This window comes from Gambusia affinis, linkage group LG17 (assembly GCF_019740435.1).
Source record: "Gambusia affinis linkage group LG17, SWU_Gaff_1.0, whole genome shotgun sequence".
Classification (NCBI taxonomy): domain Eukaryota; kingdom Metazoa; phylum Chordata; class Actinopteri; order Cyprinodontiformes; family Poeciliidae; genus Gambusia; species Gambusia affinis.
In genome coordinates this window covers 22,902,535-22,927,525 of record NC_057884.1, presented here as the reverse complement: position 1 = coordinate 22,927,525, position 24,991 = coordinate 22,902,535, and the positions used below count along the sequence as shown (strand labels likewise).

Here is a 24,991-nt window from a genome sequence, read left to right as displayed (position 1 = left end):
TTCTCCATATCTGTTTTTACATTCAGATTTAAAAATGATATGAATGGTGGGTAAAAGAAACAGTCTCCTCTTTGCTTTAGCATCAGCAGCCGATAACAGAAATAAATTTGCTCAATGGAAACATGACAAGTTTGAAAAAACCTTGTGATCATGTGATCAACAAATGGATGTTACTACTGACGGAAACAACAAATATGATGACAGGAAGTGGTTGGACGATGGTGGGGCGGCGCGTTGTAGTGCTAACAAACTTATTCACGTGTGATTTTATTATTATTTTTTTTTTATTTTATTTTTTTTTTCACGTGTGATTTTAACTGTGTTTCTTATTTGATCAAAATGGCGCAATTGAAAAATTGTGTTTTTTCAGCATTTGTGGAATATCTCCAAAGCTTTGCAAATATGGAAATGTAGCTAATGTGCTGTTACCTAGCAACCCCAGCAGAGTTCCATCAGGTTTGGTCAGCTGGTTTTCTCTATAATGGCTGCTGGAAAAGACAAGGTGTTTTGTTGTTGACTTACCATCCAGAAACCTCTTGCTGTATTCTTGTTGGCTGTGCAGGAGGCTCCACTTCTGCTTTTTAAAGATTTACGGTTGTGTAGTTGAGCATCTGTTTGCAGCCATTTTCACATTTTAGAGTAAATGTTGAGTTGAGGAGTGAGGCCAGAAGCAGCTTTTTTGGGATTTAAGGTGACAGAGGCTCTAAAGCATCTCACAATAGGCACCAAAATCTCATTATACTAGAATGATTTTGTTCAAGTCCTGCAGTGAACATGTTTTGTATCACACAGAGTCCGATCCTAACTGGCATAAAACAGCAGACATTAATCTGAGAAAACAGCAGACATTAAGCAGAACTGAATAATATTTATTCACAGACCTGCAGGGATTTCAACACTCAAAGACACATTTCTTGAGACAGGAAGGGATTTGTTTCTCTGCTTTCTGGTCGCTTCACGCAGCAGAACGAAGAGTCCTAGACCTCCCAGCAGGGCCGGTACACCCGTCCCACCATGCACCTCATGTTGTCCCTCCTCAGAATGGGGATGCTCTGCTGCTGGCCGCCGTCTCCGTGCTCGCCCACCTGGTTGCTGTCATCGGCCCTCCGTTTGTAGACGGACATGCCGTTCTGCAGAACCTTCAGGTCCCTCCAGATCATCGGGTCGGCGGCGATGACGATCACCTTGGACGCCCGCGCTCTGGTCGCCGAGGCCAGGTCCGCGTCGCCCTCCATCGCCTCGTCGTTTAGGATGGAGGCGAAGACCTCTTGCTCCAACGACCCGTCTTCAGTCTTTCCCATTGGTATCGCGTTGCAGTTGAGGAAGAGAGCGGCAGCAAAAGTGACGGACAAAAGGGATCGCCTCATCGTCTGACCGGTCGACGGCGTTTTATTGGAGGAGATGGATTTTCTTCGGAAGTGTCTCTGCTCTGGTTTGGACTTTGGACATCCATCGCCTTTTATACCGTTTCAGAAAACTGACCACGTTGTCGTCCTTTGTTTGTCAGGATGAAGAGAACAGTTGGGTGGAGATGAAGTGGAGGGGAGTTGATTAAAACCTCTGGTGTGTTGGCTCCTTCTAGACACTTCAAAATGAAAAAGTGGAAGCTCTTAATCCAAAATGGCCGCCCTTTAAAACAACAAGGACGGATGAACCGCCTGATGTGCTTGTGGTGGTCGATACTTCACCAAGAAACCAGTTTTCCCAAAGCTTTGTTGCAGAAACTGTCAAGAGGGGATTTAGACCCAAAGCTTAATGACAGGAAGAGCAAACAAACGTCTGTTGACGTGTTTGTGTCCTTCAGCAGCAGATCTGTTGACGTGTCAAAGAGTCACGGAAACGGGAATCTGGATCCGTCTAATTATGATTCATAGAGGAAATGTGATTATAATCCTCTGATTTCTGTTTGTCCTCCAGTGTCTGTTGGATGTTCAAACGTTTTTTAATGCTGGTCAATTATCACAGAATAAAACTGAGAAATGTTCACATACACTTATTTAACCAAAAATGCATTATTTTATTGTTTGTTGTCAAACAATGGCTATAAATTTCAATTTATTATGTAAAATATTAAATGAAAGGCCAATATGTTGAATTATTTTCTATTTCCTGGTCTAAAATATTGTTTTGGTTTTATCAGCAGCAAGAAAAACTCAATATTTAGTCATTAAGAATATTATTTATCCAAAAATACAAAATGTCTGTTGTCCTGTTTCCAACTCCTCTCTTTCCTCTTTCAGCTTTTTAAAGTAATAACTCTAGTCTATTCAACTCTTTAAAAGTTAATAAAATGTTATCATAGCTCACTACTGTAAGTTCATCTTTCACAAACTTAAACATTAAAATCTAAAACTCGCTGAATTTATTTGACTTAAAGAGCAGAACATTGGAGTCAAACTCATTTTCACTTTTCTCCATGTTAAATATCTAAATGTTCTTAAAGGGCCGGTTGTATCAGAAAGTACTGATAAAACCAATCAAACTGTTAAAATATCAATAAATAGCTCTTCCTCCAGAATTATGTGATTATTTTTGTGTTTTTTTGCAATAAAATTGCAGCTTTAGAAATGTTTGTAAGAAATTTTTACCATATTTGTGCGGATAAATGATGTTAAATGTGACTTTATCACTCGCCGTATCAACTACAGACTGTAACTTTACATCAAGTGAGGCTCAAGCAAAAATCAATTAATTATTGATTCAATGATTATTGAGTGATTTTGAGAGAATTTGCAGAAAAATCAGAAATAAAAATGGAGATTAGTTGATTTTGTGTGAATTTGTAAAAAACTGGAGGAAATTCTTGATGTAACTTGGAGTCCAGAGGGCCACAAAAAGAGCTACGGTGGACCAGATTTGGCCCCCGGGCCTCAAGTTTGACACAGTGGCATGTTGGATAAACACAACTAAATGTGAAGGAATATTAGAAGATATAGAGTAGAAACTACAGATATTTATCTTAAAATGTAAAACTATAAAGTAATCAGATGAAATACAGTAACAAAGTACTTTACAACGCTGCAGATATTTATATATTCTTATATATATTTCATTATAGGTTGGATTATTTGTGCAGCAGAAATAAATCTGAATCTGTTTCTCCATCTGTGCTAATAAACGAACCGATAACTTTCCCCTCATTCCTGCTGAATCGTTTCTCCATGTTTTCCCTGGGCTGTCAGCTAAAGGTCGACGTGTTTCTCAGGCAATTAGTTACTGGAGCCTGAGGTTTTTCTAAAGGCAACATGTTAACGCGCCCCAAACTGCAGCCGAAGCTCAAAATCTCTGCGTTTGGGTGCCAACCTGAACGCCACAAGGCCGACACTCCGCCGTAATTCCACCTGGAAAGAAAATCCAGCAGCAAATTAAATTATGTTGGGTTGGAGAACTTTGTTCCTGCGGCTGAAATCACACTGACAAGTTGAGGATTTTCCCACCGCAGCGTGAATTTAATGGTCACCCAATAGGGACGAGACGTTCTGGTTCTGGTCGTGATCAGTCCGGACAGTTTGGGTCGATCACATCATGAGCTTCAAGGCAATAAAAAAAAAAAAAACCTTGAATGTATCTCGTTTCAGCTGAAAACTGTAATTTATCACATTAATGCGTCAATAATCGTCATTAAAGGAACAGTTTTATATAAACATCTTAATCCTGAGGAGAAACAGAATCCTGTTTTCATCCAGAGGCTCATTTATCTACAGATTCTGGCAAAAAATAAGAAAATATTCTAGAATAAACAAGATAAAGTAAAAAAAAATATGTTTTTCAAACTCAGAGAATAAAAAATTATTCTCCAAATATAAGATTTTTTTCTGGCACATTTTGGACTTTTCTAAAAAAAAAAAAAAAAGGCTAAGTTTTTTCCAGAAATTATTAGATATGAAAGTAAAAGCTTCAGAAAATTTTTTAAAAATGTTTTGTTCTAAAAAAAAATTTCTGTTTTTAAATGTAAAATTTCAAGTTTTGAACATCAGAAATTTCCTTGTTTTTTCTTCCAAATTTTGAGATTAATCTCAAAATTTCTAAGATTTTTCTAGCAAATTATCAACTTTTTAAACTCACAAACTCACAGATAAATTTTCTAGGTTAATCTCGACATTTTTTACTGTTTTTTAAGCACATTTTTGACTTTTGAAACTGAAATTTTGAGATTAATCTGAGAAATTTCCTAGAAAACCCCCCCAACATTTCTGAGATTTTTGACAGAAACTTGTTTTCTTTTTTTTTCTATCTATTGTAAAGCCTCCATCATGCTGCGTTTCCATTTATACAGAAATGAATATTTAATTTCCATGTGCCTATAACAGTCTGATCTCTGATTTTGTCTCCTGCTGGTTCCAGACAGAAAGGCGCCATTAGGGGACAGTCTTTACCTTTTCTATTCTGGCTCTTGCAGCTGCAGCTTCTCCACTTTCAGTTCCTGGAGAAGCTTTTCGGTTTGTAGTTTTAAAATGAGTTCAGAATCTCGCTGCCTGTTGCTTGTTTACTTGAAAAAGAGAAGCTGACCCGGTTGACCTCTCCGTCACCTTGAACCCGATAATGAAGTGACAGAGATGAAAGGCGGATGCTGCAGTTTCTTGTTGCAGCATCGCGGTGGTCCGGCTCCCGGTGGGGGGTTCGGTTCGGTTCTAGTCGGTTCTGGTCGTTTCGGGTCAGTTTGTGACTTCGGGGGAAGATGAAAGTGAAGAAGATGAAAGCTGAAACCTCTCAGTAATTTGGCCCCAGGGGAAGTGACTCGAGGCCAAAGTGGTGGCGCTGAATGCAAAGATTTATCCCTCACCAATACATCTGCAGGGAGGCCGGTCGCCATGGCGACGGCCAGTCAACATCCAAGTGGTTCAAAAGCAACAGCTGTGGGGGTCTGAAGGAGACGATGATGGAGGACGTGTCTGATGGCGGCGCCGCCCGCCTCGCTGACCAGTTGGTCCTGATAAGATGAGCCCAAAACGCTCGACAACCCTGAACGCCTCACAGCTCGGCGACCCTCAACGCCTCACAGCTCGGCGACCCTGAACGCCTCACAGCTCGCGACCCTGAACGCCTCACAGCTCGACGACCCTGAACACCTCACAGCTCGCGACCCTGAACGCCTCACAGCTCGGCGACCCTGAACGCCTCACAGCTCGGCGACCCTGAACGCCTCACAGCTCGGCGACCCTGAACGCCTCACAGCTCGACCACCCTGAACGCCTCATAGCTCGACCACCCGACTGCACATTTCACTGGAACATTTGGCTGCTGAACGATTTGGGCCCTGTTGTTGGAAACGTAATTATTTCAATTCAAACGGCTCTTTGGTTCGACAAATAAAGAAACAGAACGGCATAATAAAGGTCAACCAGAAACTAAGATAAAGTTTAATGTCAAAAAACCGGTGCCTCAGTGCCATTGCACTGCGGATCGTTTTTAATCCAACACATCAAAATCAAGAATGCAAAATTCTGGCAATAATCTCAAAATTTCAACTTTAACCTCAAAATTCTAACTTTAATATAAAAAAATGTTTGAATTCTGAGACTAATGTCAATTATTTTCTTTCCAGTGACCCTAATCCTCTTTCAGAAATATTTATATAGTTAGATTAGCCACTGATGACAACGTTTAAACAGTTTGTATTAGTAAGTTGTTTAGTAGCCAGTATAGTGTTGATTGACAGCGCTAGGACCCTCCTCCTCCAATCAGACAAAACTACTTAAAAAGTAAAAGGTAAAATGTTCACAGATTATTCAACAAACATGCAAAAGAATAATTTTTTAGAAAAGTTACATACTGCAGTCTTTAAAACCTCCTAAAGCTCCAAAGTGTTGCTACATTTGGCTCCATTTTGCTGCTTTAATTCCAGGACATGTTGTCACTTCCAGCTGGAATAATCTCACGTCGCTGTGAAAGTGACGGTCATGTTTCAGTCCAGCTCCTGACATCCACACAGCCTGACTCTGTTTCAGCCGCGCTGCCTGCTGAGCTGCTGGTGACCGCTACAGGGAAAGGTCTACCCGCTGTTTCTCAGCAACAGAGGTTTGTTTCTGTGCTTTATTTCCACAGTAACCAGCACAGAGTGTTATATTTAGCCGGGTTTGCACTGATTTGAATAAATAAATAAATACAGTGATTCAGCAAGGTTGCCTGAAAAATAGGAAGGAGCTTGTAAGGTGGTGACATTTCTTGACTTGGATGTAAAATGCATTTACCTTTTAGAGAACAACAGTGAGGTTTTGCTTCAGGCATCTCTATTGTAGGTGGTAGAAAGCAAAGCAGACCTAAAGACTGTCAGTGGATTTCAGAGAGCAGTGTTTTATATTATAATCAGGAAAAATGAGATTATTTAGGTTGTTCAAGTGTTGTTGTTTTTTTGTTTTTTTAAAGAAAGCTAATAATCTTTACTAATGTATGATAATATAAATCACAAATAAATCAACAAACACAACTTTGGTTGTGTCACTTGGTAAATTATGACACTTTAAATGGATTTTTAATGCAAGTTTAGCACAACTTTGCTTTAAGTATCAGTACTTACCAAATAATGAAAGTTGACACTTTTAATGCAAATTTTAATGTAAAATTTGCATTAAACAGAGCTCTGCATTAAAAATGTCATTAAGCAATGACACTTCATGTCAAACATTTATGAAGACTTCTTAATTTTCATGACAGGTGTTATGTCATGTTTAGGACACTGTCATGCCATCATTTTTATATAAAGTGTTCGCAAGGTTTTTTTTAACTAGAAAATAATCTGGTCTGAAAGGGTTATGATATTTTTTCAGGGATATAATGTCTTTCTCTCTCTCTCTTTATTTATACATACATAACGAACAACTTTTAGAGCCTTTAAGAGATGAACCGAATATCTCCCTTTAAAACAGCGAAACTTTCCTGAAATATTGAAGTGTTCTCAATCATTTTTGTAAGTATTTCAAAGTCCTTCTTTGGACTTTCTGGAGTGATTCTTTCTCGTTCTGTAAAGGTTATCACGTAAACATATTGCTCAGTAATGTTCTGTGGAGTCGTCTTAGATGGAAACGCGTTGTTCTTTACAGTATTTCCGTAGTTATGTTCACAAACAGCGGGCTAACACAGCCTAGCAAACGTCGACCACGGTTTCTATGACAACACTTCCGCGAAGCGCTGCCCCGTTGCTATGGGAGACTCATAAACGGAGAAACGGCAGTCCGAGGACACTTCTGAGTGGTTTCGCTACTGAGTTAGCAGCTGTTTTTATGTCACCATGGCCGAGGAGCCGGTCGACAAGGAAATCTACACTAGAGGAATACTGAAGGACAACTGGGTGGAGGAGGTGAGCTGAGGAAAATCACCCCGAAAATAACCATGCAGACTAATAATGATAATAACGAGCTGCTAACTGTCGATGTAAACAAAAGCGAAACAAACAGAAAGTAGAAAATGGACTTTAAATTTTGACCAAAACCGACTATTTTAGAAGTAACTTTTGAAAATGTATACATGAAATTAGGTATTTTTATTAATCCCACATCTTTCTTATTAAATATATTAGTCTGATATAATATTCTTACCTTAGACAGCGTGTTTTCATTGACTTTTCTCAGAAAATCATCTTAATTGACAGAAATAAAGACTTGAAAACATCCGACGTGTGTTATTAGTCTGTACAATATGTACTGAGTTACTGAAATAAATTAACAACATTTCTAATTTACTGAATATTACTGAATTGGCGTTACAGGCATTTTTATAGTCTAATAAACCAATAAACACATTCAATAAAAATGAGAAATTAATAGATGTCAGTAACTCCAGCGTTTAATTAAACACATTATATAAACTCATAACACAAAGGCTTATTTCTGTTAAGCGTCATAATTATCAGTTTACAGCAAATTAAAACTCAATATTTAGGACTGGAATATTATAACAGAGCAATAAAAACACTTGACAGGATTTATTAAAAAGTATGTTTCATAGCTGGGATTTCTTCAGGTGTTATTTGATACTAATCAGCTGTTCCTGATTATATAAACAACACCTGGTTGCCATGGATCTTTGGTAAACTAACATGTTTTTAACAAACTGCCGATAATCAGGTACTGGACCGAAAACCAACTTAGAGGGATTGTTAGGTTTTTGTTGGACCTTTTAATACCATTTCCAACCGTTCAACTGGAACTGGACAATAAATCAATAACATATTGCTATAGAGACGTGATCAATAGATATAATAAGTCTGATAACCGCACAGCATTCTGGGGGATGTAGGCAGAGGAAAAACATTCGCTGCTCTACCTCTCATGATTAGCTGAGCAAAATTGGTGGAAACAACTAACTCACTCTCTTTTTAGATACTTAGCAACTCACTCACTCCGGTTGCCTAGCAACAGCGTGCTGAGTAACTTGCGCAGCAGCAGTATCAGGTTTCCGTGCCTCATAACTGCTTAAAAATGAAAAACAACAACATGGAGAGGTGAACACTGTAAATAAAAAAAGTTTATGCCACAAATCTGGGCATATTTCCGATATTTAGAAAAATCAGCAATTGAATCAATAATCATTGATATCGATTTATATAAAACATATTGTCCAGCCCTGCTTTCAACAAGAAACTTTTGTTTTTCACAGTTTGGATCATTTTTCCGCAACTACTTCATTGAGTTTGTGTGAATAAATTACATTAACACACAAAACGTTTCCAAGGTGTGTAGGGTTGGTATTTACGTTAAAGTTTCAGTTTTTGTCTCTGTGGCTTCCTGCTGTCCTCCAGAAAGCAGTGGCTGCTCTCAACATCGATGACAAGAAGAAGAGCGTCCGGTTGAACGGACATGAGGGGCTCATCACCATAAATCGAGGATGTAAAATGGAGACTTTATCTCTGTTCGGTGCTTCTTACATCCCTCTGCCGCGTCCAGAAGGGAAGGTCAAAGGTCAGCGCCTCCATGTTCCTTCATCAGAGAATCAGATTCCAGCGTTCATACATACGCTGATGACTGTCTTCTATTTATTTACTCTGAGAAGTCCTGTTTTCTGTGCTCTCTGAGTTGGTTTGTGTTTCATTTGGTGGCGCAGGCGTCAGGAAGGAGCTGCTGGAGAAACATTTATCCCAGCTGATACGGTGAGTCACAGCACTTTTGATCCTGGAGAGGAAAATGTCTTTTCTGGAAAGCGTTGCAGGGGAAATGGGGTAATATTTACCCGTCTGGGTTAAATCAGACTTTATGGTGTTATTTTACATGGAGCCCAGTCATTTTGATGAAGGGCTCCCCCACAGAAATTAACGTCCTGTTGCATGTTAGAGCTTAGAGGGAATGAAAACCTTCGCGAATTTTATGAAAACGCATTAGAGCTTCTGAAGCCGTATATTCAATTTCCTTTCTTTTCTAAGTGCTGCTGATTCATCTCAGCGTTTCTGGATGTTGAGTTAAACACATGCGGAGATGAACATTTACTCATTTAAATACATTATTTTGACTGTTTGTCTGGATGTTTAAGGTCATGAAACACGTTTTTAATAAACAGAAGTTGAGTAAACAGAATGCAGTTTTCCAGTAAAAAATAAAAAAAGATGCAAAATAGTAAATACTGCTTCTAGTTAGAGCATAAATTGACATGTTTTTGTTCATTTTCATAAGAGATTCTGGGCTACAAAAGTCAGAAACCTGAACCTGTTAGGAAAACACCAGAGACAGTGATAAAACTTTAGTCTGATCCAGATTTGACCCAAATTAAGCACAAAAACTCGAGCAAATCTTTCCAGTAAACTCCGACCAAAGACACAAAACTAAAATCAGATTTTAAAAAAGTATTCTTTATTCTATTTAAAGGGGAACCCAGTTTATTTCAATTGAACTTTCTTCATGTTAAACGTGGGCCGGCAGCTTCCCTCTGACCGGATCACTTCCTGCCTCCACAGAGAGAAGATTCTGGCCGACATGAAGCCGGAAGAAGTGCAACCGGACTACAGCACCACTCAGCAGAGGCATTTCTGCGCTCCGGGATTCATCCCCAGCAGACCGAAACCGTCGACGGTACGTGTAGCCTCTGACCTCTGCTGGAGTTCATGCTAGCACCAGTTAGCTCCTCGTGCTAACACCAGTTAGCTCCTCATGCTAACACCAGTTAGCTCCCATTAAATCTGAGGAACCGAAACGTTTTTAACATTTTAATGTCTCTCATCTCTTCCCTCGGGTTCAGGATCATGATTACAGAAACGAGGAGGCCATCACGTTCTGGAGCGACAACTACCAGAAGATCCAGGTGTGGATTTTATCACCTTTAGATGTTTTTATACATTAATATCAAAGAATCACAAACTGAGTGAGAGCGACATTAAATGAAGGTATTACACATTTCACATTTTTTCATTTTAATTTCTGTCCCATTCTCTAAAAGCCACATAGTGATATTTATGGCTCTATATTTAAAACTGGTGAAAGTGAGCAGATTATATTAGAATATAATCTGAACTTAAATCTCTTAGGGTTTTCAGTGTTGAATATCATTAAAATCATCTCATCATATTTGACCTTTGCTCTGTTTTTCTTTGTTCGGGTCGGCAGCGTGTGTCGCCCATCAAGAACCCAAACGCTCCTTTCAAGAAGTCGTCTCTGTTCAGCACCAGGATCCCGGACCGGCTGGACGTTGATGAGGAGCCCTGAGCTCCTGCTGCAGTTCCTCACCTGTCCACCAGGTGCTCCAATAGCCAATAAAGGCCATTTGGTTTTGGTTTATTTTTCCTAACAGCTGCAGCCTCTTTAAACCCGAACAAAAACAAAAACTGGAAAATACACACGACTAAATAAAACAGGATGTTTTACCGATTATTTTGTTACAAACCAGAACAAAAAATAAAACCAATGAATCTAACGTAACATTTTATTTGCTGTTGCAATATTATTTCAGGTAGCAATATTTTTGTCAATTGTTGTTTTTTGTGATTGCTGTATTTTTTGTTTCCAGTATTTTTCTGCGTTTAGCCGTTTGAACTCGTCAGCCACCGTAGAATCAATCATTTCAAGTCACTTATTACATTTTACTTGAGAAAACTTCATAATTTAGGCTGTAGATCATCGGATTGGTGATTCTGATGAGGTTATAAAAAGGCCGTTAATGTTTCAGTTTAGACTTTGTTACATTTAATTTAACAGAAACAACTGTAGATGTTTTTCCTGCTGCAGAATCAAACGTTCCTCAAAGCGTCGATACTTCCTGGATCATTATCTCTCCTCTGAAGCAACCTGTAATTAGAGCAACCGATGTTGAGCAACAGAACGTTCCTCCCACGCCGGGTAAATATCTCGTCTTTGTCCTTGAAGACGGAAAAGATGGAGCTGCGTCCCTGCAGCCGGCTGCAGATCCACACGTGGAGTCAGTCAGAGGACGATTCCTGAGCCGTCCTCAGCCTTCAGCGGGGATTAGTAGGCGGTCGCTATGGAGACGAGTAATTTTAGCTCCTATTTATGCAGCTTTTCTCTCCAAACATTTCATTATCTCACAGGAAAAACCAATTTGTTGCTGATTCGCGCCGCGGCCCGCAGCGGATCTGTACCCAACATCCCAAATGAAATGAGATGCAGAAATCTTTTGTTTCTGCTTTTTAATTTTGGGTTTGTCTCCGTTGAGCGGCGCCCACACACACACACACACACACGCTGCTCTTTATCCAATCCGTCAGAACATTTACACACTAAAACCTCCATTATTCACAAGTAAAATCTTTTGATTTTATCTTCAAGCTGCAAAGTTTTTCCCGTTGATTTGAGGTGAATTTCTGTCCATCCAGTTTGTATCCCACAGCATAATACTGCCATCACCGTACTTGATAGTTATCAGTGTTGTCTGAGTCCAAACCTTTGTGTCATAAAGGGCAAATTTATCGAGTCAAGAGAAAAATTATAATAAAAAATAAAATAAAATAAAGTAATTAGAGTTATTATTATTATCCAGAGAAGTAATTTAATTCAGCGAAGATCAAAAACTTTATCTGCTCCTTAATCTATATTAATGATATTTATTGGAGAAACATGTTAGTAATTATTTCTAAAAGTCAATAAGTACAAAAGAAACACAACAAAACCCAAGTTATAAATGAAAAAAGAGTGCTTCACTCATTTTATTGAACAAAATATTTTACAGTGTCTTGGATATACATATATACATCAGCTGTGTTAGACGGTTGATCAACCCCCTGCAGTGGCAACGATTCCTTTCTGTGCCTTTAAAACTTTCCAAAAATACGTAAAACATTGTCGACTTCCAAACACGTTATTACAAATCTGAATATAGAAAGCACAAAAAAATAAGGATTCATCTGTGAAAAGCACCCTCTTCATACAAAAACAACTTAGCCAGAATTTTAACTTAACTTTTAATGTTTTTTTACATTTTAAATCATATTTTACGATCTTGAGCCGCATTTTTACTGAAAACGTTTTTATTCTTAACTTGAATATTTTTCTTAGATTGCTAAGATTCTACTCCTGCTGCACTCTGAGTTTTGGTTGCTCTATCCGCCTCTAGCTTTCCTGTCGTAGAAAAGCATCCCACAGCATCACGCTGCCACCACCAAGTTTCATTTAAGCAAACTCTTTGGTCAGAGGCCAATCAGCTGTGCTGTGACACAGACTGCCACAGGAAACGCTTCCTACCAATAGCCCTCAACTTTTTAAAGTAACATTTAGCTTCATTTTGGGATTAAAAAAGCGAATTTGAGTTGAATTTTAGGAAATTTTAAGAGCTTCCTCAATAATTTCATGTTTCTAAAACCTCTGAGTGAGAATTAAATCGATTTCACAGGAAACTCAGAGCTATTGAGTTCTGGAGAGGAAACAGCCTTGTATAAAATGATTTAACTACAAAAAGAAGTAAAAAAAAAAAGACTGAAATAATCAGATCTTACCTTCATTTCTACGTCTCCTCGCAGCTGAAGGTCAAAGTAACCAAACTCATCCAGCACTTCTTTGGTGGCGGAGGAAACGTGGATCTTTAAGGCTGCGAGGAAAACCAAAAGCACAGCAGAAATAAAATAAAAAAACCTCTCAGTGTGGAATTTAAAGAACTCCAGCTCTAAAATAAAACTCAATTTGAACAGAGAGGCAGAAACCAGCAGCTCAGTGGAAAACCTGGTCAGTTTAATTAGTTAACGAAGGAGAAACGATTCCCTCCTGCTGCAGTTTACGGCTTTTTTCTGAGAGAAGCATCAATTATTCACCAGAAGAGACCCGATACAGGAAAACACTCAGCAGCTGATCAATACATCTGGAGATCCAGTCGGAAAATACCCACCACTCACAATGAGGCAGCAAACTGAGAAACTGATCTGCTCTAAAGATTTAAAGAAAACGTCTCATTTTTAATGTTTTTATCTCCAGAATGTTCCTGGAATTAGAAATATTATTTACAGGAAAATAACACAAAAATGACAGAGTATTCCTGGTCCAGTTTTAGTGTAAATAATATAAAATTAACTTAAAAGTAACTTTTCAACAAGAAATGTGAGCTTTTTTCAAGTAAATAATTCATTAAAATTGATTAGAAATACCTATTTTCACAGGCAGATTATTTCACTATTAAGGCATTAGAGTCATGCTAAAAAATAAATAAAATGTCAAGAATAAAGTTGAAATAATTTGAGAATAAATTCAGAATATTTTTTTTAAAGTTGTAATATGACTTTATTCTCGTAATTAAAATTTTTAAAAATTTTCTTAGCGTGGCTCTAAAACTGCGTTGTACTAAAGCGCAAATTCACAAGACCACAAATATTATTAAAATATCTCCGGAGCACAGGCTGGTTTCAGACACGTCTCTCCGATTAAAGCGGACAGGAAGTGATGTCAGCAGCTCTCACCCTCTCCGTTGGACTCCATGCGGGACGCCGTGTTGACGGTGTCTCCGAACAGGCAGTACCGCGGCATCTTCAGCCCCACAACGCCGGCGCACACCGGACCTGAGGAACCGAGACAGTCAGAGGGCAGGAACACACAACACTGATGCTGCTGACAGCAACCAGCAACCAGCAACCAGCAACATCATGCTGCTGCTGCTGCTGCTGCTGCTGGTGGTCAATGTCTACCACTGATTGTTATTGTGGTGGAAAGAAACTTTTTCTGCTTCTATTCAAGCAGGTTAAGATTATTGTGGGGCAAAAATACGTCTTTGGTTCATGTGTGATTTTAAACTTCAATCATGATTCAAATAAATAAAATAAAATAAACGGTTTAATGGACGGATGGATGTTTTATTGGATGTTTCATTGGATGTTTAGTTGGTTTGTTGGTTCTATGTTTTGTTGGATTGTTGGATGGTTTCTTGGATGATCCAGTCGGATGTTTACTCAGCAGAGTTCTGTTTTTTTTGCTCCAGTTTGTAACTGAAGACGGTTTTGTTGCGCTACAAGTCGTTTCTGACCTTTGACCCCTGACCCAGCACCTGAACGCTGTGACCTTGTAGTGGCGGTTGACCTTCAGACTCACCAGTGTGAATGCCTATCCTCAGCCGGAGCTGGTCGTTGGGTCGGTGTCGGATCTTGAAGGTCCGGACCTGCTCCAGCAGCGCTAGCGACATGCTAGCCACCTCTCTGGCGTGGAGCTTCCCGTTCCGGACCGGCAGCCCCGACACCACCATGTAGGCGTCTCCGATGGTCTCCACCTGCAGACCGAACACAAACCAGTACAGCACCAGTACAGCACCAGCTCACCACAGACACGCCACAGTTAGACCCACTGGTGACCCAAACCCACCTTGTAGACGTCAAAGTTATCGATTATGGCGTCGAAGCAGGTGTACAGATCGTTGAGCAACGTGACAACCTGCAGGGAAAAATAGATTTTATTTATTTAATTCAAACTGGTTTTTTAAAAGTAACCAGTAGGACAAGAAAACACATAACCACACTGTAAAAAATATCTGTAGAAATACCAGAGAATATTACCAGATACTGTAAAATACGGTAAAATTTTAGCCTAGCAGTACCGTAAAATGCCATATAAACATGGTAAAATTTTTGCATATAAATACCATAAAATACTATAATATTTTACAGTATAAATACCGTAAGATTTTACAGTATGAACACCATTAAACACCGCAAAATATTTTTGTATAATTATCGCAAAATTTTGGCAACCACAGCTGCCAGTATTTTACCATAGCTTAGAAACTTTTTATTTTACTACCGTGCAACTAGAACAACATAATTAGTTTACTGTTACTGTTCTGTTTGAAACACTTATTAAATTCTACCTTTTTCTGAATTTAATTAAATGTGTCACTTACTGACTCAATAATTATCAGAAATTTGTAATTAAAACATGTTATGGTATTCACAAAACAAAATGATTACGAAATGCCTCTGATTCAAGAAATATTCAAGAAAACCTACAGACTCATAATAATATTAATGACAATTGTAAATAATAATCACACTGCAAAAACATCTGATTGTATTAAGTATTTTTTCCTAGTTCCTGGTGTACTTAAAACTAACTTTCTATCTCCACCACAACAGAGCAGATTCTCTACCGGTCTAGATAAAGTGACTCAACTCTGCGTCAACATCTCCCCTCTAACAGCTGATCTATTTGCAGTCACACACAGAGTGTGTGTGGGAACACACTCTCTCAGCCGGAGAGCACGACAGCGCGGTGCGGAGCGGTGTGAGCGGGAAGCGTACCTGCAGCGGCGTGCTCTCCGCAGACAGAGAGGTGAAACCGACGATGTCGCTGAAGTAGATGGTGACGCTGTCGAAGGCCTCCGCCTGAACCGTCTCGCCTCGCTTTAGCTGCTCCGCCACCGAGCTGCACACACACACACACACACACACACACACACAGACACACACACAGAGGAAAACAGCACTGTAAAAATGAGCATGCTAACTGCTAATGTTTCCAGTAAGCCACTTTAATTTCAGGGGGATGACCTTTTCTCAAGATGGCTGCTGTTTTTGCGACTTTTTGATCAATTATTGACACACGTTACCCATCATGTTTTCGACTTTGGTGATCTTGTTCATACAATGTTAAAGTAAAAATATGAAGCAAAATCAGAAACTGAGGACTTTTATTTTTGCTAGTTTCACCCAGTCGTCTTAAAAGTTAGATTCTGCTAACTTTTTTGTTGTGTTTAGCAGTTTAGTGTTAGCTTCCAGGAATTTTTTTGTGTTAACGGTTTTGCTTTAGCTTTCACTCATTTTTATAGGTTTAACAATTAGCTTTAGCTTCTGCTAATTGTTTATGTGTTTAGCAGTTTATTATTAGTGTCTGCTAATATTTATGTTCTTATCAGTTTAGTGTTTAGTGCAACTGCTAATTTGTTTGTGTGCTAAACAATTAACTAATGCTAATTAGCTAATGCTAATTGTTTAATATTTTGTTTTGTGTTATCAGTTTAGCTTTAGCTTCTACTTATATTTATGTGATCAGCACTTCAGTATTCACTTCTACTAATATTTTTATATGTTTAGCATTAGCATTTTCTTAATTTTGTGTGTTTAGCGGGTTAGTGTTAGCAGGGCTAACATTCTTGTTTAGTGAATTAGTGGTTAGTGAACTTAACTTTTTTTGGGAATAAAATAACTACTGCAGATTTTAGTGGAAACATATTATTCTCAATTATAACCATAGCGGCCATTTTGAAAAATGTCCACCAGAAAAATAATACACAAGATTAAGAAAATATATATGATTTTCTATGGATCCAATGTAAAATTTGACATTAAATGTGTTTATCTGTGATGAATATTAGCCAGTCTAGTGCAAAATTTTGTTGACGATGGCGGCCATCTTAAATTTTTTAGTAGGGTTTTTTCAAACAAAGTGGGAATAAGTAAGGTTCTGGTTTCCACATGTGATAGATTTTGCAAAAATATTGAATTATCTGGTGCATTAAATAAGGCAGAGGCTGTAAAGTCAAAGAAAAAATGTTTTTTCAGCTGTTTTCTCTTTATTATCCTGCAGCCCTGGGCTCTGGCTGAACGCCTGGCCACTAAAATCATCCCCAGATGTCAGTTTATCTCTGCTCATGTTAATTTCCCTTCAATCTAACGATACCAAAGGCAGGAACATCTCTGAGGCAGAGGTCAGTTTGTTTAAATCTGGATTGCGGTGAGATTTCAGATCTTCTGTTCCTCTCAGGCCTTTTTTCTGTCTGCCTAATTTCAACATGACGAAGGAGGAAGAAGAGGATAAACGATGGAGGAAAGCTGGATTTGCTCCATTCTGCTGCTCTTTAATGAGCGGTTTCGCCTTCCTGTTCTCCCTCTGCTACCCTTTTCATCTGCAGCGAGATCTCACTGCTGGGAAATGTGTTTGAGTCTTTAATTAATACAGAGGTTTAGCGCCGCTGACAGTGTCACTGCGAGCCGGCGGTGGATCGTCCAATCAGCTGAGCTCCAGTTAATTGGTGTTTTTTTTTTTTTTCCTTCCTTACTGTGGGAGGATTTGGTAGAGGAGGTTTTCGGCTTTGCGCTTCTCCTCCAGGTAGGCCTGCGTCCGCTCCTCCACCAGGTTCTCCAGGTTGTTGGCGTATTGCTCCATCCTGGACAGCAGGTTGTTAAGGATGCTGGTGCTGCCCTCCCTGTGGAAAAAACACAAACAAACAAACATGTAGCAACTCTGAAGAGCAGGAAATAAGAATATTTTTAACATAAGTTTAAAATCAGTGTTGTTTTTTATATTTCATTGTATTTTTGTACATTTCTGTCATTTCAAATGACATTTTCTGCATTTTTATTTTTGTATTAGTTCCATTTTTCAATTTATTTGATATTATTTTGCATTTTTTAAATTTCAGTTAAAATTTTTAAAAAAAAATTTGTTTGCATTTTTGTTGTTACTGGAAGAACTGATGTTACAGATAATATCTTCTGTAAGCATTAGTTTTATACTTAAAATTTTGATTTGGAAAAAACAGTTAAAAATCTGCATTGTAATCATGTAAATTAAAATATTTTTGTATCATAATTACGTCACTTCAGGTGTCCCGTACGAAGAACTAATCCTGCAGACATAAAACTGACTTCTATCCTCAAATATTAGCCACTAATTGTGGCATTTAGTGGCTTTTTTTTAGACAACATTGATGCTCTAGAAGCTGATGCCTGGGTCTCGTAGGTTTTCTAATTACATGTGTTGCATAATGTTTATGCTCTACAATCATATGCTCAGGCATAAACACAACCAAACGCTCACAGTTACTCAGATGGAGCGAGAAGGTGAGTCAGCATGGAGGCTAAAAGCGCCAATGTCTGGCACCTTCCCAGTAGCTACTGGGTTATGGCAGCCTACAGACGCCCACACACTGTTTATCTTTAAAGGAGCAAATATCAGACATGGACATCTAATGAGTAACGAGGCTCAGAGTTCAGTCGAAAAAGGTCACATGAAGATTAGCGTGCCCAGCATTTCAAATTTAAGTGTACAGTACAACAAATGCAAAAATGAAAATGGAAAAAATATGATAATACTGACAAATTGCATAAATGGGAGTTAGGACTGAAATGATTAATCGTGATTAATCGATTGTAGAACTAATCGTCAAATAATTTTGGAAATGATTAATTGTTAACTGGACTCAAAAAAAGCCATCTGGTGAAAAAAAAACATATTCAGAGAAGAAAATAACCTAAAAGATTACAAAAAATAAACAAATTTTGCATTATAATAAAAGAAGTAAAAATTAAGTTTCTTCTGCTTTCCGATTATTCTTCACGTAATCCAAAAAATAGCCATCAGATTAGCTCCACACAGTATTGATGCCAAGTCAAGCAGAAAAGTGTTTACAAAAGGAAAGCTATGTTGTTGCATTTTAATTTATTTACATTTTCTAATGTATTTCAGAGATTGTACAAAAAGTCTTAAGTGAAGATTCTGCAGAATTTGGCAACTTTTTACCCGATTAATTGATTAATCGTCAAGCTAATAGGTTAATAATCAAATAAGACTCATCAATACAATTAATCAAAAATAATTGTTAAATAAAACTGAATGCAATATAATTCCATTAAATATTAGAGTTAAATTGAAAAACAAAAAAGGGTATTTGTAATCGATTAGTTAACTAGAGTATAAAGATTCAATAAAGGCCATTTGGTGAAAAAACATCAGGGTTTCCTCTACTGTATTATAAGCCTGGCGGGCCTCCAGGCTTCACTTCTGGCCCCACCAGGCTGAGCAGTTCTTACTTTTTAAAGAATTTATTTTTAAATATTTGTATTTTTTAAGACTTTATAGTTATTGTTCAGGTATTAATCTTCCAATCTTTTAATAAAACACAATTATCAAGTGATGTTTTCAAATTTCCTGCGAACTTCAAACATTTTTTAACTCAAAAACACGACGGGCTGCTGGATGAATGATTGCCAAGCGATGGGGGTTTGCAAGTTTTTGGGTGAAAACGTTGAACAGCAAATAAAATCTGCTGTAATTCATCGTAACTAGAATTAAAAAGGATTCATATTTTCGGTCTGAACCTCCTGTGCTGCATCAAAGCTTCCAGTGAATCAGAGTGAACGTGTTCAGAGACAAACAATGGAGAGGCTTCATGCTCGCAGTGAGAGGTCAGCGTTTCACAGCCAGCTTTAGACTCCCTGTGCGGGACAAACCAAACCGTTTGTCGCCGGACACCCTTTCACTGTCGCTCCCAAAATAACAGCCCATCCATCATGTCACGTCAACAACAAGCATTTTCCTACAGAGAGCAACCAGCAGACGGAGCGCCGAGGCTCGGGCCGCTCAGGCCAACAGGAGTGGAGGGACGCGCCTGTCAACAGCATCCTTGAGTGCTTCGGAGGTCATCAATCATGAGGACCTCTCCACTTAAAACCACTCAGAGCTGAACGTGAGCAGAGGCATCCAATGTGGAGAAACACGGATAATAGAGGAGAGGTCGGGCTGAGAGGAAAAACTCTCAATCTGTTACAGAATCGCCTCCAATATGGCTGCTTTTATCTCACTGATGGGTTTGCACTGCAGAAGAGATCATATCTGTAAATGTTAGAGATATCATCTAGAAATGCTTCTAGCTGCATATTTTAACTGTTCAATACAAAATATACATTAATGTGTTTTAATGTGTTCAGTGGAAACTGCCTTAGCACAGAAGCTAACACCATGGTCTGGAGGTCAGCCAATCAGCAGCAAGCAAAATGAATTGGGCTCTTGGATTGGCTGATTTGGAAAAGAATAAAAACATCCATCCATCCATCCATCCATCCATCCATCCATCCATCCATCCATCCATCCATCCATCCATCCATCCATCCATCCATCCATCCATCCATCCATCCATCCATCCATCCATCCATCCATCCATCCATCCATCCATCCATCCATCCATCCATCCATCCATCCATCCATCCATCCATCCATCCATCCATCCATCCATCCATCCATCCATCCATCCATCCATCCATCCATCCATCCATCCATCCATCCATCCATCCATCCATCCATCCATCCATCCATCCATCCATCCATCCATCCATCCATCCATCCATCCATCCATCCATCCATCCATCCATCCATCCATCCATCCATCCATCCATCCATCCATCCATCCATCCATCCATCCATCCATCCATCCATCCATCCATCCATCCATCCATCCATCCATCCATCCATCCATCCATCCATCCATCCATCCATCCATCCATCCATCCATCCATCCATCCATCCATCCATCCATCCATCCATCCATCCATCCATCCATCCATCCATCCATCCATCCATCCATCCATCCATCCATCCATCCATCCATCCATCCATCCATCCATCCATCCATCCATCCATCCATCCATCCATCCATCCATCCATCCATCCATCCATCCATCCATCCATCCATCCATCCATCCATCCATCCATCCATCCATCCATCCATCCATCCATCCATCCATCCATCCATCCATCCATCCATCCATCCATCCATCCATCCATCCATCCATCCATCCATCCATCCATCCATCCATCCATCCATCCATCCATCCATCCATCATCCATCCATCCATCCATCCATCCATCCATCCATCCATCCATCCATCCATCCATCCATCCATCCATCCATCCATCCATCCATCCATCCATCCATCCATCCATCCATCCATCCATCCATCCATCCATCCATCCATCCATCCATCCATCCATCCATCCATCCATCCATCCATCCATCCATCCATCCATCCATCCATCCATCCATCCATCCATCCATCCATCCATCCATCCATCCATCCATCCATCCATCCATCCATCCATCCATCCATCCATCCATCCATCCATCCATCCATCCATCCATCCATCCATCCATCCATCCATCCATCCATCCATCCATCCATCCATCCATGAGATGAGAAATGGTTTCCAATCCCTCCAAGTCGTTCTTGTTTTGCTCCATCTGGGATTCCTGGATTTCTCCTCTAATATCGTTTCATCTCCTCTGAGCTCATCTTAAAACTCGTTCCCAATCGTTCCTCTGCTTTACTTTGTTCCCACATTGTCAGATGAGACACATCTGGACTGCTGCCATTCTGTTCCAGCTTCGTTCTGGACGGCTGTGAAATATTTCCTTTGATGGTAGCAGATCATAAGCAACTTTAGCATCTCTGTTGTTCATATCAGCCCAGAACGATGATTCTCCACCAGATCATGACAGACGCTGGATTTAACTCCCTTAGTTTATTTCAACCACCCTCCATGTTTTTAATTATATCTGGACCCATCTTAAAACAGAACACTTGTCGCCTGCATTTTTATCCAGCTTGTTCCCAGAGAACTTGCTCTGTTCAGAGATTTATGCCTTCCTCCTTCCTTACGCGATATCGAGTTACCCTGCTGGATGCAGCGGAGGGAGGGCTGCCTCGGCTGACATTGATTTTCCAAAGTACTTTTGAGTTCCTGTGGCTGTATGGATCACTTTTTCTCTTTCCAAAGTTTGAATGTTGTCCCACGGTGTCTCACAGTGTTCAGGTGTCGCAGTGAAAACAGCACAACCTAACAGTTTGTTTTTCCAGCTGAGGGTCAGAAATCTCCAAGTCGGCTTCAGTCTAACGAACCGTGACCCATATTTTGATATTCCTGCCACAACGTGCAGAATGTGACCACTGATTGCAGCTGACAGGCAGAAAGTCAGAACCTGTAAAAGCTTCACGCTGCATTCACCAAGCCTCAATCCGCTGCACCAATGATGAATGGAAGCTCTTCTTCATCACGTCTCTGGCCAAAAACATGTAAATAACAAAGTACTGCATGATCCATGTCTTCATGAGGAGCTTAAAGAAAGTGACACGTCTCATTGTAAATATGGGCTGAATGCTAAATCTCAAAGCTAAAGGAACAAATTTAAAGCATATTTCCAACATTAGCTTCTTGTAATGTGCTGCAAACACAGAAGATTTATTTAGTGTTAAAAACCACCAATAATTTAGTTCAATTATTAATGAAGTGTAATGAGGTAACGATTCAAAGGGCTAACCAGTTCAATGACTCTTCACTCACTGTCAGATCTGATCAAACATCCCACACAATCATCCAAACTGAGGAATGCATTAAATACTGAGTTACTAAAACGGCTCCCCTCCAATCCTATGCAAGACGGAAGTTAAAACAATAACTTTATTCCATAAGTCAGGTGATTCGTAACTATTAAACCAGATTAAGCCACTCTAATCCTGCAAATATAAAGTTATGAAAAGAAAACACCCTACGACAACTAGAATGGTTTTCTTACAGAAGGACAGAGTGAGAAACAGTAACTAAATACCTAGTGTTTAGTTACTAGGTATTTAGACACTAATTCTGGTAATGCTAAAGCGTTATACCAACATGGTATTTAGCAAAACTTAATGCTAAATCGCTACAGCAAAAGAGTATTTAGCAGAAGCTAATGCTAATTTGTTATAACAAAACAATCTTTAGGAGACGCTAATGCTAAATCACAATGCGGTATTTACTGGCCGCTAATGCTAAAGTGCTAACCTCAGTTCAAATTATCTTCCCTTGTAAGACTACAAAACATCAATTTAATTTTGACATTTTAATCTACATCTTCTATAACACCCTCAGATATTGTATTTATGTTTACATCTTGTTCTCTACAGTCCGTGTTTTATTTTTGTTCCTTTATGTTTCTTGTTTTAAAAAATGTTATTGGGTAAAAAAGAGAGAGAAAACATGAGTAGAGGAAACACAGCCGTCGTAAAAACAGTCTTCTAACTTCAAAATCAGAGCTTCAATATGAATGTCTAACTCCTTGAGGATATCAACCAACTTCAACACAACTTTCTTCAGCTAAAAGTTACAAAACAGCCACGAAAATTAGCATGTTAGAATTTATGTGGCAAAATTAATTTAGGAGAAGATACGTGTGCTAAATGTTAGCATAATCGTGCCCATAACTTCATAAATTTATGAATAAATTTATGATATATCAATATGTGAGTGTTTCTAGTGAAAGAACTGAATATCTCATGTGGTGTCTTCATTTTTTTCCCATGACGGAACTGTTGCAGAGTTTCTCCAACATCCAAACTGCCAGCAGTGTATCTGGTTCCTGGGCATGTGTGTGTTTTAGAGTCACTTTGTTTCAGCAGAGATCCTTACAGTAACTCTTTCTGACAGATGCTCCACTCTCAGGGGAAAACATGCTTGCCTCCCTTCCTGCATCGACATAATACCCCAACCAAAATATGCACATAAATGATTCATAAGATCATCGAAAATAACATGGACTCCAACTCTTCTGTTACTCAAACACACCGACGCTCTCACAGGGCGCTTCCCGCTAACAACCGCCTGTCAGGAATTACAAACATTCATCAGAAACTTTGGTTTTTATTTTCATTTTTATCCCAACACCAACAGATTGGACCCGTCAGAAACTACAAAAAATATCCTTCTATCAATCTCAATTTAACTTTTCATGTCAGGTCTGAAGAGGAAGATAGTAATATAATGTAATGTTAATTGAAAAGTGACCTATTATGCCTCTTTGAACAGGTAAGGATAGGTTTATATATACAAAACATGTTTATTACATTTTTTGTTTAAAATCATTCCTAGATAATGAGATTTTATCAGTTTTAGGGCGGCTTGTCATTTTAAATCTAAATAATTGTTGCTGGCCACGCCCCCAAACTCAACGTTTACACTCGCATGGGAAAATGGCTGCAAACAGATACACAGTTATACGACAGTATGTCTTTGAAGAGCAGAAGTGGAGCGGTAAAACCAGCAGACCAAACATACTGAAGCTCTGGGTTGCTAGGCAACGGGCGGTATTCCGCCGGGGTTGCTAGGTAACTGACTGGCTTCTCTGAAGTTGCTACATTTGGAAGGATACCAAAAAACATGAATATATTACCAATGAACATCTGGGAATTTTCAGAAACGGCAGAGATCTAAATGGAAATATAAAACTCTGCGAAAGGTTAATTTTCCATATGTTTCTGATGTAATTAATCAGGCTGCATAAGTTAAAATAAAGTCAAACGCATAAACGTGGTTACATTTATTAATGAGATTTTTGTTGTTTCCAAAGGTTTTTGGAAATAAATCCACCATTTAAAGGAAAAACCATGTTGGACATACTTGTTGAGTTTTGCCATGTAGATCTTGATGTGACCGAAGTCGGGCCTCTCTGTCGGGTCTTCGGCCCAGCAGCCCTCCATCAGGATGGTCAGCTCCTCCGGGTGGCATCTGTTGTCTGTTGTTGGCCGAAAGTACGGCTTCTGGCCGTTTCTCACCTTCTGTATGATCTCTAAGGGTGGAAGAAAACACACCTTAGTGTCCGAGTGGATAATAATGAATAATATCAAACACAGAAACAAAACGGAAAAGAACATCGCCTGAATAAAAATAGCAGCTGTTCAGTTTTGTTGATTTATATAGTTTTATAATATTATGAGCTCTTTTGTTGGTTCAAGTTTACATTTTTGTAGAAGCATTGTTTGATTTTACTTCATTTATTTTAAAAAGAAAATCTTTAAATGTAAAACATGTCACCACAACGAGACAAAAAACACAGATTAGCT

General features: G+C 39.0%; 3 protein-coding genes across 4 annotated transcripts in view; 1 reads left to right on the top strand and 2 right to left on the bottom strand.

Annotated features, from left to right (window-relative positions):
* Positions 1 to 848: 848 nt before the first annotated feature.
* pmchl (pro-melanin-concentrating hormone, like) lies at positions 849 to 1,489 on the bottom strand. The gene has a single exon (XM_044144406.1). It carries the CDS (start codon positions 1,365 to 1,367, stop codon positions 978 to 980), a length of 390 nt encoding a protein of 129 aa, XP_044000341.1. The 5' UTR covers positions 1,368 to 1,489; the 3' UTR covers positions 849 to 977.
* Positions 1,490 to 7,123: 5,634 nt separating this feature from the next.
* On the top strand, positions 7,124 to 10,710 carry spag8 (sperm associated antigen 8). 2 transcript variants are annotated; one of them, XM_044144401.1, is made up of 6 exons: positions 7,124 to 7,297; positions 8,738 to 8,897; positions 9,016 to 9,085; positions 9,884 to 9,998; positions 10,165 to 10,227; positions 10,530 to 10,710. In XM_044144401.1, the coding sequence occupies exons 1-6, from the start codon at positions 7,229 to 7,231 to the stop codon at positions 10,626 to 10,628; spliced, it is 576 nt and encodes a 191-aa protein (XP_044000336.1). In that variant the 5' UTR covers positions 7,124 to 7,228; the 3' UTR covers positions 10,629 to 10,710. The 2 variants fall into 2 exon arrangements, with proteins under 2 accessions (XP_044000336.1, XP_044000337.1); XM_044144402.1 differs by having other exon boundaries at positions 7,127 to 7,297; positions 9,040 to 9,085.
* Positions 10,711 to 12,357: 1,647 nt separating this feature from the next.
* The window catches only part of npr2 (natriuretic peptide receptor 2), a 59,757-nt gene continuing 47,123 nt past the window's right edge, over positions 12,358 to 24,991 (bottom strand). The window contains exons 15-21 of the mRNA XM_044144329.1: positions 24,549 to 24,717; positions 17,401 to 17,547; positions 15,644 to 15,767; positions 14,712 to 14,780; positions 14,445 to 14,619; positions 13,820 to 13,918; positions 12,358 to 12,960 (exon numbers count right to left, since the gene is read on the bottom strand). Coding sequence (XP_044000264.1) covers positions 12,818 to 12,960; positions 13,820 to 13,918; positions 14,445 to 14,619; positions 14,712 to 14,780; positions 15,644 to 15,767; positions 17,401 to 17,547; positions 24,549 to 24,717 — 926 coding nt within the window. The 3' untranslated portion in view covers positions 12,358 to 12,817. The remainder of the gene's footprint in view (positions 12,961 to 13,819; positions 13,919 to 14,444; positions 14,620 to 14,711; positions 14,781 to 15,643; positions 15,768 to 17,400; positions 17,548 to 24,548; positions 24,718 to 24,991) is intronic.

Bases quoted from the DNA above. Each gene is read 5' to 3' on its own strand.
- pmchl (XM_044144406.1), bottom strand. From the start codon at position 1,367: ATGAGGCGATCCCTTTTGTCCGTCACTTTTGCTGCCGCTCTCTTCCTC.
- spag8 (XM_044144401.1), top strand. From the start codon at position 7,229: ATGGCCGAGGAGCCGGTCGACAAGGAAATCTACACTAGAGGAATACTG. The intron at 9,086-9,883 runs GTGAGTCACAGC...CTGCCTCCACAG, and splicing joins CATTTATCCCAGCTGATACG to AGAGAAGATTCTGGCCGACA. The intron at 9,999-10,164 runs GTACGTGTAGCC...CCTCGGGTTCAG, and splicing joins GCAGACCGAAACCGTCGACG to GATCATGATTACAGAAACGA.